This window comes from Varanus komodoensis, unplaced genomic scaffold (assembly GCF_004798865.1).
Source record: "Varanus komodoensis strain SLA01 unplaced genomic scaffold, ASM479886v1 scaffold48, whole genome shotgun sequence".
Lineage (NCBI taxonomy): Eukaryota > Metazoa > Chordata > Lepidosauria > Squamata > Varanidae > Varanus > Varanus komodoensis.
The window spans coordinates 7,191,250-7,206,946 of NW_025336059.1; the positions used below are offsets into that span (position 1 = coordinate 7,191,250).

General features: G+C 53.5%; 1 protein-coding gene across 1 annotated transcript; it reads right to left on the bottom strand.

Moving 5' to 3' along the window:
- Positions 1 to 3,996: 3,996 nt before the first annotated feature.
- WNT4 (Wnt family member 4) lies at positions 3,997 to 13,616 on the bottom strand. The gene is made up of 4 exons (XM_044445542.1): positions 13,454 to 13,616; positions 8,877 to 9,008; positions 6,545 to 6,687; positions 3,997 to 4,591 (listed from the first exon to the last, which is right to left on the bottom strand). The coding sequence occupies exons 1-4, from the start codon at positions 13,599 to 13,601 to the stop codon at positions 4,124 to 4,126; spliced, it is 891 nt and encodes a 296-aa protein (XP_044301477.1). The 5' UTR covers positions 13,602 to 13,616; the 3' UTR covers positions 3,997 to 4,123.
- Positions 13,617 to 15,697: the final 2,081 nt, after the last annotated feature.

Consider the following 15,697-nt stretch of genomic DNA (forward strand, 5'->3'; position numbering starts at 1 on the left):
CCCAGCAGAAGCGGCTCCAAAGGAATTGCACGTTTATTCAGTCCTTTCCTCCTTAACAGAGTGTTGCTTTTGGTAAGAAAAAGGGATGAGGTGGACTGGGGAAACACAAGAGGTTCACACACAGAAGACGTAAATTCTGTGAATGAGCCACAACTAGAAAGGGCTCAAACACAAGGCGCAGTGGAGTACCCCAAGAAAGAACCACAAATTGTGGCGAAGAATGCTTTTGTGGAAAAGAGCCGCTGCTATGGGAAAACTACTCCCGGTGTACATGGAAGGAGGGTTTAGGAGCCAAGGTGTACTGGAGGAAGGAGAGAGGCATGCTCAGAAAAGAAGGCTGGGAAGGAGGTGAGATCTACACCAGCAGCTTTGGCAGCGTTGTTGGACTGCAACTCGCTTCAGTCCTAGCCAGGGAAACCTATGATCAGGATTCGAATCGGAACCAAATTGGGTGGGATACATGCTCACTGATTCTGCCCCAAGGGCTGTGCAAGGGGTCCGGGAAGCAAGCCATGTGACGCCAGGGCCCGGAGATTCGATGATGGAAAAAGAGCCTTGCATTTGTACTGTCGATGCCATTAAAACTCAAAACGCACCCCATTAGATGGCCACAAGCCAGTTCATTTTGTGAAATGGACATACTGGTTTTATCTGCAGGAAAAGATGCGTGGCCTTGTCTTGCAATGCACCCAGTGGAAGCTGACGTGGAGTGAGTGGATAAGGAAAGAGCTGGTGATGCGGGAAGTGAGAATGAGGGGTGAGAAAGGTAGACGGGGGAACAGAAGCACTTCTTCATTCATCCTATGGGACTCGCTGCCACAGGTGTGGCGATAGGCAAGGTGACTCTCAAAGCGGAGTTGATAAATTCATAGTGAAGAGGTCTTTCAGTGGCTGGTAGCGATGCTGGTGGCTAAGCACCTGTCTGTACAGAAGCAATATACCCTGGGCTATCGTAAGCTGGGGATCCGCAGCAGGAAGGGCTCTTGCGTTCATGTGCTGCTTGCTGGCTTCAGAGGGAACTGGTTGGCCTCTGTGGGAAAACAGGATGCTGGATTACATCCGTCTTTGGTTGGATTAGCGGGACTCTTCTTATGTTTACATGGACAGCAGCAACGGCAATCACAAGACCATGACGAAGGCCAACACTGCTGCTGCCTGCAACACTGGACTTTTTGGAGCTGGGATTTTAGACGTACTGAGCACATGTGGTTTTGCATACCTCAGCTCAGCCATCAGCTCAAATGGAGACTAGCCAAGACGACGACCAAAATGGGAAAGGGTGGCAGTGAAGGAACGAGTAGAGATCAAGTATAGGGGCGTTTCTCTGGAGACCAAGGCCAAGAACATTGCTATTGCTTTCCTGATCACTGTGTACAGGTGTGAAAGCTCGGCAGGCAAGGAAGAAAACCGGAGGAGGAAAATAGATGTGCTCAAAACATGGTGTTGGAGGAGAGCTTTGCAAAGACCCTGGAGCAACAGAAGGATGAACAAATGGGTGCCAGATCAAACCAAGCCAGAGCTTTCCCTGGAAGCAAAAGTGACCAAGCTGAAGCTGCCCTACCTTGGGCACATCATGAGAAGGCCAGGAGACTCCCTGGAGAAGACCGTCATGCTAGGGAAAGTTGAGGGCAGAAGACCAAGGATGAGATGGAAGGACTCCAGTAGGGAAGTGGTCAAGGAGAGGGCATTTTGAAGGGCTTTCAGGCATACAGTGTTCAGTAAGTCAGGGACTACTTGACGGCACATCACAACAAACGCACAGGCAGGATGTGGCAGCAGTGATAGTCCTGGCTGAGTTGTAAGTACTTGTTAGTCCAGCAAAGGGCTGAGTTACCGTAGTCTCCAGATGGTCTGCAGGAGAATGCAAGAATGAGTTAAGGGCTACACTAGCAGAGAAGACCAGGTTCATTTGGAACTGGATAGTTAAAAGTCTCTCAACTTTCCTTTCCTCCAGTTGTCTCCAGCTTTCCTACCATTTCTCTCCTCTGCTCTTTGACCAATTTCTTTCCCCCTCACAGAATCTTCCTTCTAGCCTTCTCCTGTTTTTGGAGTCCCCATCCTTTGTCCAGAAGACTTCTTCAATTTCCTGAAAGGGTATTTCCACAACATTCAGGGCTAAATGAGCTTTCCCCCACGTAACCTTCCCAGTGTTTTGTCCTGCAGTTCCTACCATCCCCAGTAAACAGCACGAATGGTCAGGGATGATGGGGGGTGCAGTCCCAAAACATCCAGAAGGCATCGTAGTAGGAAGATCAGGCTGGAAATCTGTTTGGGTGGCACGGTTCGCTCTTGCTCAAAGACATATATCAGACGCAGAACGCTGCCAGGGTGCCTCCAATTTTCAGTGGCGTTTGCACTCTTTTCTTTCAAAATGTTGGTCACTGGGATCAGGCCTGGCCTTGGATACCAGTTGGGACAGCCCCCCGCAAAGCCGCATGGTCTCCCCAGTTGTTGCTGTTCAGCACTGGGGCAGCAGGGGGCACTGGTGAGCTATCCCACGCCCAGCACTGGACGCCCACAGGAAGAGGGACAATCCGGTGAGAGGGAGTGGCTTGATTGCTTCTGCATGTTTTTTCTTGACTCCAGTTCCTATCCAGCCGCAGCTCCTTTTGTGTCGGTGCTGCAAAGGACTCAAGGAACTGGCCTGGAGAGAGAACGTTGTAGAGTCTCAGTGCCCTCCATCAGTAAGACAAACTCCCCCAGAGCACTAGGGAACTGTTTGGGGTTTGCTCACTGCGTGCAGATTGGTTCTGTTTCTACGTGGCTGAAAGGTATATGCTCAGAGGTACTTCTCACACATTCGGGGCCTAATCCGTGGTGGCATCACACCATACTTTAGAAAGCCGTGAGCACAAATCGCCTGTGGATCAGCGTCCCTTCACATGGAGAACTTTCCTGCCGCCACCATGATAGGATTCTTCTGTGGTGCCTCTGAGCATGTCAACTAGACCTTCCTCCTTTTGGCTGCGATTTGCTTCCGCTGCCACGAAAGCTCCTATGTGTGATGCAGAGAGACCACGACGAAGACCTGGAAATGGCTTCTCCAACGCCTCCACCCAGTTTGGGGGTAGAAAATGAAAGCACATGGTGGGGAGGAGACATAAGACACCCCCATTCAGCAAATTTATCCAGGGGGAGGAAATTCATCCCTCCAGGTTGGGGCTCACCAACAACAATAGCAGAGCTCAGTTTGCATCTCCCACCATGTTGTGAAGAGGTGGCGGATCACATCCTCAGCCCCACGGGTGGGAGAAATTGGGATTACATTGGGTGGGGGCAGTACAAGGAGACCACTCAGACATTTCCCCAGCAAAGTAGCTCCTGTGAAGTTCTGTTGAAAGCATGGGCTGAGGTCTAAAGCGGGAGTTCTACTGAACCATGATACAAACTACGTTTGGGCCAAAAATACTCTGGAAAGCAAGCCGTGCCCCAACCTGAGAATTTTTGGCTGGGGATTCCTCTGGCATTCCAAGTACAAGGTGGCTGAGATACCGAATTTACGGGGCATGGCCCATCCAGGCACTGCTCATGGAAGAGGACCAAGGCAGTGAGAGCGCCCGCTCATTTCAGTGTGCCTCCACCTGCAGAACTCCAGGTAGATATCAGCCCATGCTTATGTGCAAGCAATGCAGGAATGGGAAGGGAAGCTGCTGCTGGAATTTCTCCAGTGTCCTTTCAGATCCCAAACAGTGCCCTTTCCCCATCTTCTCTCGTATGTGCATATATACAGCAGAGACAAAACTGCCGCTCCACTTTTCCCGGTCCAGTGCTAGATCAGAACATCCGTTCCCGGACAAGGCATCTGCGGTCTTTCCTGTCCGTTTCGGGTCTGCGGATGGGGGCCCAGCGGCCGCTTGGGACCAGCCTGTTCCCCCGGCACCGTGCAGCAGGGCAGACCTATTCCTGGAGAAGGCGCTTTATCAGTGGGGCAATAAATAAAGCAGACCAAGACACCTCCACCTCCCAAAAATATAATCATTATTGGAACTTTAAATATTTTCCCTTTAAAAAAAAAAAAAAAAAAAGGAGAAGCGTTTCCTCTCGCAGCGTCTTCTGCCGAGGGGGCTTCGCGCACCGCCTCCCTCCAGCGGCCCTGGGCCCGGCAGAAGGCTTTCCTTCCATGTCACCGACAGCTGTGCATCTCCACAACTCGGTGGCACTGTTTACACTTGACAAAGCAGCACCAGTGGAACTTGCAGCTGCAGCGCTCCACCACCTCCACCTCGTCCGTGTAGAAGCCGCGGCCGCAGCACATCAGCTCACAGCCGTCGATGGCCTTGGAGGTCTTGTTGCACTGCCTTCCGCTGGTGCCCAGGACACCGTTCTTCAAGTCATGGTCACAGAAATCGGGGCTGGAGTCCAAGTAGACCAGATCCTCGTCTGTGTGCGGCTTGAACTGGGAATTCTTGGGGACCAGCACTTTGGTGGAGCCGACCTTCCTCTGCTCAACCTCCGTCGCCCCGTCAAACTTCTCCTTCAGCATGTTGCCCACCTTGCGGAAAGGCGGCATGGCTTTCCAGCAGGTCTTCACCTCGCAGGAGCCCGACACGCCGTGGCACTTGCATTCCACCCGCATGTTGTTCAGGATGGCCTGGAAAAGAAGGGGTGGAGCCGCGACAGTTGTCCCAGGATTAGGAAAGGCAACTCGTGCCACCGCCCCCCCCCCCCAACCTTGTCCGGCCCTGGCTTTCCATGTTCCTCCCCAGAATCCATGATACACACCCAACAGCCAATCATTGCAGAGGACTGAATGCACCAAAAATACCGTTTTCACATTAGAGGGACTCTGCTCCCTGCAGTTGTATTGCTGGCTTTCTGGTATTGAGCCAACCGATTCTGTCTGTCCATGCAAGGTTTATTTTCTGCTATCCTTCTTTACCAGGCATGTAATCTGCAATTTATTCATTTACTTTTAAAATTTGAGGACTGCCCCGTAACCCAAATACAGCTATATCAGCATCAATATTGCCATGGGGCAGCTCTGGGAAAGTGCTAATGTCCGGAGACCCAAGGCCTCCTCTTGACCTCCTTTCAATGTTTTTTTCTCCTTAGCCACTCCAACCGCCACTTTCAAATTCATCACAGTGCGTTAAGGGCCTTCCATTGTTGGAAATCAAAATGGCAGCTTGACCCATCCATTTGGGGCGTCTCAGAGCATGGCTGTTAGCACCAGTCCTACCGGGTAAGCCCACCAGGATCTGGGCCCTCCTGACCCTGCAGCTCACCCCGTCCATGTGACTGAGTCCCCTATCCAAGCCAGAAGCAACCCTGACAAAACTGAGGCTGGCCAACTTTGGGCTTATCGTGAGAGGCCAGACTCCCTGGAAGACCACCATGCCAGAAAGAGCCAAAGGCGGGAGATACAAGGGAAGGCCAAAGAAGAGCTGGATCAGTTCCAGAAGAAGCTTTTAGTCAAGGACAGCACATTTCCGAGGGCATTCCTGGGTAGGGCCACCATACATTGCAGATGACTGGATGGCACCGGATATCTTTCGATGGCGCTGCATTTCCTGCGCTGAGCAGGAGGTGGTACTACAAGGGCCTGCAAGGTTTTTCATACACACCAGAGATGTTTCTAGCCTTTGGCTTGCAAAACTCTATTTGTAAGTGTGTGGACATGGGCTCAAATCTGTGATGAGCTAAGATTACAGTGATGATACGCATTGCCCTGGGATTGTTCCTTGACTCCCCCCAGGATAATGTATGCACCATTTGCGTTTAAAATGCAGAATTATTCTATAAACAATTGTCATCAGAATGTTGGATTCTGCTTCAAACTGGACCTCCTCTGGTCTGTCTAGCCCAATACTGTCAGCACAGACTGGTAGCGGCTGCAGAAGAGGAAGACCAAACGAAGGAAGGACGGACTCCATCAAGGTAGCCACAGCCTTGTTTTTGGAGCAGCTCAGCAAGGACATCAGACGTGGGACATTTTTGAAGGGTTCAGACGCCAGGTTGTGCCTCAGGGCATCCTTTCTTTTCCCGACAGGTTGCCCTCGAAATGTGCTAACTCTCGGACAGCCATTTGTGAAAGATGCTTTCAGCTGGATTCCTGCTCGGAGCCGGGGATTACATTTGATGGCCTCAGGTGGCGCCTTCCAACTCTTTGACTTTGCAGCTCCTGCCGTCGGCAGCTGGGGCCAACTTCAGGGTTGAAGGCTCCCTCGACACGACGCCATTTGGTGGCCCCATTCAGGTCGAGAGAACTGACGTAGGGTCAGAGCGGAAGGCAGCAGAAGGGACAGGCAGCAGTTCTGAGAAGACCACCTCCTCCTCCACCCCTCTTAGGCCCTTGACCATGGCCTAGGTGCTTCAGCACTTTCCTCCACAGCCTTGGTGGCTGGAAAAGACAGGTGTCCTTACCTGTCACTGTCGTTCTTCCAGTGGTCATCTGTGCTTTCGCACATATAGGTGATGGCAGCCCATGTGTGTGAATGCACAGACACCACGAAGAATAACTCTGCATTCATTTCCTTTAACAGCCAAGACAGACAGGGAGAAATGCTGCTCCTGCATGGGCCACGCACGCCGGGGCCACGATTACCTTCCGTCCTGCTTCGTTGTTATGAAGGTTCATGAGGGCCCTGCTGGAGGACGCGCCCTTGTTCCTCTCCCTCACGTCCACAAAAGACTGCGAGAAGGCCACTCCGTACGCAATGTTGTCGGAACAGCCGGACCACTGGAAGCCTGCGGGATGGCAGAGAGACAGCAAGTGGCTATGCTGGCTTGGGCATGAGAGCAGTTGGTCGTCTTCCGTAGAATGACCTCCAACCAAGAGAGCGCCTTCCCATTCTTCTCTCGAGAGGCCCAGAGGTTGGCTCTGCTCAAGGATTGAGGGCCCCTCAGCACGGGCCAGCCGATGGGCCCTACACAACTTCCCAGGGGTCACTCCAGTGGCCCTGGCAGGACCCATGGCGGCCTTCTTTCCTCTCCCCAGCCCACCAGAAGTGGAGGTGACTTTCAAGGCCACTTCTGTGAAGGTAGCTCCGCCTTTTCTCACTCAGCCTCGAGAGAGCCAGCAGCAGCCTGGAGCTGCATGCTCGGTTCCTTTGTTTTGAGGAGGATTTGGGGCGAGAACCACAGGGGCATTTCTGGAGTGTCCTGACAATGCCACAGGGTGGCTTTGGCCCTGGCGACGTCCAGCAACAGAACCACATAGCTGCATTGCCAGGACAAGGCGAGGCATGCAAAGTTGCTAGTCCTGAAGACCAAGTTCAAGCCCCAGCAGGCAGACACCCACGAGCCCATTCATTCCTCTGCACAAAGCTATGCCTGTCACTCAGGTATTGAACCCTGAGTTTGATTAACTGGGTTTTAGCTGATGGATTAACAGCATACATTTGCATGGGCAGGACTCCTTTCTTTTTGGTCCGAGGTGGCACCGGCCCGTTTCACAGCAAGCGCCTTTGTCTCAGGGGAGGCATTCCCCAGTCTCGGACACATAGGAGGGAACGTTTCTTCCTTCTGCAGTTTTTAATAAGCACTTGTATTTCAATTAATGAAATAAAATTAAAAATATGGAGGACAGATCCATTCACAGTATTTGCCCCAACAGCCTAACAAAACCCCCATTTTTATTTATTTCATTCTTATACTAAAGCTTTTATTTATTTCATTCCTATACTAAAGCTCAAAGGCTCTCTGGGCAGTTCAGAAAGTGCCTTTGAATATCAGATACTAGAGAAAAACGAGGGGAAGGAATCAGCCTCTCCTGTTTGGTGCCATGGAAGAGGGAAGAACTTGCTCTCCATCACTCCCTAGAGGGTGTGACCAAACCGCAGGGGCGTTGGTTGCAACAGAGTAAATTTTGGTTGGACATTTGGAGAAGGGGCCTGAAAACACAAACAGTTCAAGAACGAATTCCAAAGGATCCAAAGAAACCCAGCGCTGTCTTGCAGGAGCCCTGTGAACGGAGGCCGGAGCAGATGTCGGTTGGCGGCGCTCTCGTTTTAGATGTCCTACTTGGACTGGACATCCTACAAGATCGCTCCCTCACCCACTCACCAACCTGGGGCTATCAGTGGCGACTCATCCTGCTGGCCATGGGCGGCTTGTTTGCCAGCATGCCTAAGGCGCTTGGGCAGGAGGAGGTCTTGCACCCGTCCTGCTTGAGGGACCCTGCTTTGCCATCTGTCGCACAGACCGCGGGACTGAACGGACCTTTGGTCTCATCCAGCAGGGCTGCTCTTACCTGCCCTCCTTGTGAGCTTTCCCGCTTTGCCCCGTTGGAAAGACCACGATGGGCTAGTTGGGTGCTTCCTAATTTGAGAGGATTCTAACGCCAAAGGGAGCAGAATTCCTCCCTTCAGACCTCCTGTGTCACCGCTGGGATCACAGGAATTAGAACATAGGTGGGCATTGGATCACAGAGTTCCCTCTCCATTCAGAACTCACACGCAAATTGTGATTTTGCTGTTCCCTGGGCCAAAGCATCGAAACCTCCAATCACCCACCTGCATTGTGGTGACGTGGTGTAGGGCCAGCTGAGCAGCTGTCCTTAATCCTGCTGCCCCCATAAAAGAAGGGAAGGGGTACAAATCGTGAGAGGAGCCAGGAAAAAGAACCAAAACCCAGCGGGACCTGCATCCCTCCCCACCTTCCATTGCCACTTGTGGAAGCTGGACGGGCCTCTGGCGGTAGCGGAGGGTCCTGCACTGGGGGGGGGTCCTGCACTGAGCACAGCGGGGGACTTGCACCCCTCCAGATGTTGAGCTGCAGTGCCCGTTGTGCCAGAGGAATGGGCGCTAGGGGGCCAGCGGCCTCTGGAGGGCACTCGGGAGAGTGCAAGGTGCATTCTCCTCCACGAGTCAGGAACCCTGGCGCTTAGGCCTCGCGGCGGCAGTCCACCGTCCTCTGTCCCCACACGGGTAACTCACCCTGAGGGCTGACTCCGTGCACTGTGCGGTCGCAGCCGCACTTGTCGATTTCTCCGCTGCTGCAGGCCCTCGTCACGGCGAAGGCGACCCCCGCGGAGGAGATGGCGTATACGAAGGCGGCTTCTCGCGTCCCTGGCAGGGGGAGCAGAGAAGACACACGGGTGAGTGCGCCATGCGGGTGTGGACACAGAAGCAGAGCGAGCCAGAAGGGGCCTCCCGGGCCATCCGGTCTGATCCCCGGCTCCAGCCGGCTCCGCTCACGACACGCCCACCATGTGCACGTCCAGCCTATCCTTGAACGCCCACACCGATGGGGCCTCCACCTCCTCCCGGGGAAGGCAGAGCATGTTTTGCTCCCTGGGGAGGACTCCCCACGCCTGCTTGGATCATTCCATTTTACATTTCCGGATTTTTCTGGTCTGCATTTGCACGAAACGAGAGGCAGTGGGGTGCTTTGTAAAGCTGGCGAGGGGGGCAAAAGCCAAATAATGCAAGGGGCAACTTTGCCCATCCACAGAAGCATCAGGCAGGAAAAGGCGTATCCTTTCTTGGGTCTGTTAAGGGCCCCCGAGGCAGTGGCCACCAAAAGAAAAGTCCACCATGCTGACACCCACCCATTGAAAGCTTTTCTTCCTTTCGCTCTTGGACCAAAAAGCTCCCAGAGCAGCATAAATAAGATCTGGTGGAAATCAGATTGCACACAGGTTCCTGATCTACAGGTCACGACACAAAAGGTAAGGGGGCGGGGCGGCGGGAGGGAAACAAGCAACGAACGGTAAGCGCTGGTTCTTCAGGTAACGTTGCTGAGGGCTGGGTGTGAAGCCCAGCAGGATTTGTCCCGTGGAACAGGTCTGTCAGCCGAGCCACCGGGCGGGGTGCTGCCGACTCATCTCAGGTGCAGCCAGGTGGAAGATGATGGCTGAAAGATGACGGGCGTGGGACAGGAAGCAGCCCAGAGCTGCTCCTGTGGACCGTTTCTCCCACCACTCGCAAGTCCCAGAAAAGGCCTCGCTGACGAAGCCATGGCGAGAATTTTGCAAAGACAAGATACCTGAGAGCCGTCCTAGGTTGTCCTGAGCTATTTGGGCAGAAAAGCTTGGGCCCCGCTCAGATGAATAATCATCCAGGCCCCAAAAGTAGCAAGGAGAGCTTCCTACATTCTGAAGTAGAGGAATATGCTTTACTCTCTAAAAGCTAGCAATGGGGCGCTAAGACCACTACATCCAGGACCTCAGATGGAGATCCACAGCTGAGATGCAGTCCGGATCACATGGGGCTGTCTCCCCCATTCTTCGGAAACCACTTGCCGACATTTAAGATCCTGGGCTTTATTTTTGCTCAGTGTCAAAGTTCTGGCCTCTGGAGGGAAAGGAGAGGCAAGTCTAGCAACTGAGTTCGTGGCAAGGATGCGTCTCAATTAGAAGCCCTTGCTCTTCAGAGAAAGACCAGCAGGAAAGCATGGTGCTCCCTCTGTGTTTGGAGCCGGGGTGATGCAGGCAAAGGACAACCTTTTACCAAGTGCTCCTCCTGACCTTCCCGCAGGCAACTGGCTGGCCACTGTTAGAGGAAGGGCAATTTTGATAAAATGGTAAAGATTACTAGAGCAATTCAGCCGCAGTGGGGCCTCCACATTACAGCCGAACACCCCTGAATGCTAGGGACAAATGCCTCCAGTGTGAACACTAAATACTAAGAAGGCCATCATTTCTCAGATCCTACATGTGGACTTCCCAGAGGCATTTTGCTGGCCACTCTTGGAAACAGGATCCTGGGCGAGACAGAAACCTTTCGGTCCAATCCTGCAAGGGAGGTCCGTAACTGATGTTGTTTCCACTCACCAACTAAGGGCTCTACTCCTATCCGGGGTGATACGTGCTTAGGCTTGGCCTTGAGTAGTCTCATTTTCCGGCTGTTTTTGGGAAGAGAGAGCACGTATTTCTCTGTCTTCTCGTTTTTCTGAGGCTTGCTGAGATGTTTGTCTTCCCACTCCCCACTGGAATAAAGCCTCTTGACAAAATACTCTCCAACAATTCTCCTCCATCGTACCATGACCCTTCAGTGCCCAGGAGGCCGTCCACTCCAGGGGGTCATGCAGGATGCAAAATCCTTACGGGAAGAGGCAGCTGATGCTCCTGTCGCGGACTGCAAGCACGACTGCAGAGAAACTGGGGAGATGGCTTTCCCCCTAGAGCAGCAGAGGCCAGGGGGAGCCCCACCCAGAGAACCTGCTGGGAGAGTTTTGCTTCCACCTGGAGAGCTTCAGGGGTCTTTGAGAGGCCGCATCATGCAACGTTGTCTTCAGAGAGACCCCTTTTGGGGGGCACTTCTAATCTTCTCATTAGCTCTCATCTTCCCTTCCCTTCTCCCAGCTCCATCCTACTCTATTGGTTCAAAGTCAACCGTAACAAAAGGATTAAAAACAGCCATTCCATTCCTATTCAGAACCCCTCAGCAGGATCCAAACAACTCCTCGGCTTCTTTTCTGCTCTTTCACTCTGCCCCTAAGCCAGGAGTCTCTTCTCCACAGTAGCATTGCCTAGTAGCACAACGCCCATTCTTTGCAGGAGAAACTTGCAGAACAAGAGAGTGGCTGTTTCGTGCCCCCATGGAGGAGAAGCTACAGCCGCGGAGGTCCCCCTGGATGTTCTCGGCCCCAGACCTGTCCCCAGGTGGGCGGCTGGTGTGTGTGTGAGTGGAGCAAACAGGGAATATCGGCTTGGCCACTCTCAGTTAAGTCTCACAACACTCGGTTCTGCCAAGGGGTCCTTGGAGTGCAGCAGACCCTTTGGTCTTGCAGCATCCTGGCGCAGGCTGGAGACCTTCACTTTGTCCCCACAGTTATCAGGGGCGATAACTGGACCCCCAAAACTGCCCCCCCACAGCTCAGTGAGGAAGCGGGGGGAACAACTTGGCAGTCCAGACCATGCAGGGGGCTTGAAGTTCACCATCGCGCTGGAGGAGCAACTCAACGACCTCCGAGTTCGTTGTCGTTAAGAGCAGGCGAACGTCGGTTGGTCTTGCTTTGCGGCCGCCGAGAAGAGAGACGAGTTCAGTCACTGGTATTCCTGGCATTTCCACTGCTAACCTCTCTAAGCACACGTCTTCATCCTCCCCGTCGGAACACGAGTCAGGGAAAGTTAAATAAGAAGCGGAGGTGGGGGCCGAAGAGGCTGCGGCACTCGGGACCTGACTAAGGCAGGGAGGTAGGGCAACTCCACCCCAAGCAGCTCAAACATTGGGGCTTTTGGAGGAGTAAAGGAGAAGAAATCACTCGAGATGGCACCAAGACCAGTCTCAGTCCTTCTTCTGTTCTCCCTTTTATTTGCATATAAGCTCATGAAAGATGAAGAGGCCAGTATTCAGTCGCACTCAGCCAAGTAGCTAAACAGAACCAGAGGTAGAGTTTGCAACAAGAAAGGGCTGGTCCTTTCACATCCTGAGTCTGAGCCACTTCCTGGAAGTGTCTGACCAGCTGCTGTTGGGACTGGGATGGATGGACTAGGTGGTTTTGCTAAGATGATGCAGCCAATGGCTCCATTGCCCGCTGCACGAGGTTCACGAGAGCTCCTTGCCAAGGTGGTTGCTAGAAGGGAGTTTCCAGTCCACCTGGCAATTTACCAGGAAGTGTTGCACCAAGCTTTGGGAGGGTGGTGCAGCCTGTACGGTGTAGCAGCTGATGCAGGGAGCTTGATGGAGCTAAGCGGATCCCTGCCTGGTCAGCCTCTTGAAGAGAGACCACCTGAGAACTTCATGTGTGCCAGCTGATTTCCACCCCCTTCAGCCTGGAGCAGGGAGAGCCAACGGCCTCTGAGATGTGGTCCCTGACCCCTGGCCATGCCCGCTGGGGATGCCTGCTTCCACACAGCCCGAAGTTCCCATTCCTGCTAGAAAAATCTTGGCAGACTGATTCTTTAAGAGCCACCTCTCCTGCAGCCGAAGACACGTCCAGAGGAAGGTATCAGCTGGCTCCGGCTTTGCAGAAGCACTTATAAAACGAAACCCTCCATAAAGACACCTTTTGGAAAACAACCCAATGTGGGGAAACCCAGAAGCAGCTCAGCAGAAAGCAGGCATGTTCAGGGGCTGTGAAATGCTGACGATCGCGGGGGTGGGGGAATGAAGTATTTGCAGGCGGCTGTGCAGAAGGAGGCATCGCTGCTCGGAAGCCTGAGCGAGAAGGCTCCACACCCCAGCCGTCCGGACAAAAGAAGTGGAATATAAATAGAACGGCCCTTTCTGTAGGGTTGGAGCAACCTTGAGGCTCATTTAAAGTCGTCTTTGACTGATGCAGCCCTTGAAATGCACGTGCCACTTTGGGGCACTCCCCTCCCCGCATAATTACCCCCGCTTTATTCCCAAACTGGAACTTTCCCTCAGTTCCCTCTGCTGCTGAAGTCAATATTGGCCTTCCCCAACGGACGCCTCGAAGATGCTTTGGACTGCAACTCCGATCCGCCCCAGCAAGTGTGGCCACTGTCCTGGCAGAGGCTGTCCAAGGCATCTGGAGGGCCCCAGGCGGCTCCACGCCAACCGGCTTTCCTCTCTAGGGAACACCCCAAACGGAGCAGGGCTCTCACCTTGGGTGACCACCTTGCCAAAGACCGGCAGGCTGTCCAGCGTGGAGCAATTCCAGCGACGGTTGCGGAACTGGAACTGGCACTCCTCGATGGCCAGTTGGGCGCCCCGGCGCACCGAGTCCATCACTTCGAGGTTCCGTTTGCACATCTGCACCTGGCGCTGGATCAGGCCCTTCAGCTTCTCGCAGGTCTCCTCTTCCGAAATGCTTCCCACCGAGGACAGCTTGGCCAAATACCTGTTGGGACAGGATCCCCGCCATCCCCAGAAGCAATCGATCAGTGGCGAGAGGGGGACGTGAGCCCACACACCCCACAGCAAATTGGGTTCCCAAGGGCCGAGCGAGGCGTGATCTCACACCCAGCCTTGCATTTTAGCACCAGCCAGTCATCGATTGGGAATTCTGTGCAGCTGAGTGAGGGACAGGCTAGGAACTTCCGCTGACATATAGTATTTGTAGCCTTCATTTCAGCGGATCTTTATCCTTAATGTGCAGACTTAGGAATTATCTTTAATATCAGAATTGCAAGAGGATGAGGAGGGAATATTTCACTCTTTGCTGTGTAAAATTCCTCTGAAGATGGCATATGCTTTGGTTTTGTTTAGGGGTTTGCGTCCCCTATTGGTGCTCAGGTGGCTTTCTTTCCATGCAAATTGTGGCTGATCGCAGAGAAAGGTTTTTTCCCCACCGCCCACCCCCAAGCCGTCGCAGGGGGAGAAAACGTCCTTTCCAAAAATAATCCGGCCCAACCCGCACCAGCCAATGCTACCTGCAGCCAAAACAAAGCAAAGCACCACCACCGGCACGTTCGGGTGCTAAGGCAGGTTTCCGGGCACCTTGTCCAGCCTTCAGGTCCTGTGTGTGTTCTAAGTGTGTGGGGTTCCACTTCCCCATTTGTGGGATAATTCGATTGGAGCATCCAGCCACCGGAAAAATGCATTCCCGCAAAATGTCCCCCCACAAACAGAGTGTCCTCCACAGCTCTCCTCGCCTGCGTTCCCCTGAGTGCATTGTGGAAGATTCTGAAGTGTAAAACAGAAGTGGTCACGCAGGACTCTCTTGGGTTGGCCGGCTTTTGGATTTTGCCAACTGGTCAGTCAAATATTCTCAAGCCAATTATCAGCTATGTTTAAAGCATCATTGCCTTGAGGACGAGGAAGACAATTGGGTTTAAGTCATACTAATTGCAACATCACAACCTAAGCTGGACTGGTATTATCGGAAGTCATGGCGGTCACTTTCCTTTAAAAAAAAAAATCTGCCAGAGTGTTCGCCAGATGTGTTGTGCCCCCCTAGTGCCTGGGGAGATCCAGGCTCCTCGGCCACGAAGCTGGGCCAGGCGCGGAGTCTCAGCCTTGGCTACCTCACCGGGGGGTTGTGGTGAGGATGTGACGAGCGAAGGAGGGCTTGCAAGATGCCTGGGCTTCTTTGCAAGAGGGGAAAATGTCAGAGGCAGGCATGAGTGGAGGGTGGGCAGCGTCTCCTAATGGGCATCATGTAGAGGAAGGAGTGACACCTGGTCCCGGGGACCCCGCTCGGCCCTCCAGCCACTGGCCACAGCCCTTGGCGCGAAAGAGCGCTCGCCCCGCTGCGTGGAGACTTTTCCCATTGCGGCGGGTGAGCTGGAAAGTGAAGGCTTTTCTCTAATTGCTGCAGAATCCATTCTGTGCTTGCAAACAAACAGCACGGCAGTTGCCTTCCTGGAACATATGACAGGACCAGAGACAACCCCGGAGCGGTCCGTGGACCAGCACGCTGCCGCTGAGTTACCCGGACGAATGGCATACCAAAGGGGCCACCACGATCAGGGTCCTGCTCCCCGTGGGTGTCAAAATATTTTCGTTAACTAGCTGTATTTAAAGCGGCACCTCACTCCATTTTCCAGTAAGAGGGGAACTCTTGAGTTGAGGAATTCAATCAGCATCCCCCAGTCTGGGGACCTCCAGCTGTTCCTGGCCTCCACAGCTCCTCCTCTCCAGCCAGCTTGAACAAGGATTGGGAAAGCTGGGAGGAGCAGCTGGGGAAGCCTCCCCTAAGCTGGACCCTGACTCAGTCCAGGTTCCAGTCTGCGGCGCACATGCCACCAGCAACTGCGCATCAAGCATTTCCTCTTCCCACCTGGGAATTGCTCGGCCCAGCCCAACTTTCAGGCCTTCCTTGGGAGCCTGGCAGTTTGCAAACAGTTCGCACATCACCACGAAACCTTGGCCTGCTGCTGTGCAGGAGGCTCCTTTGCTAAATCTGA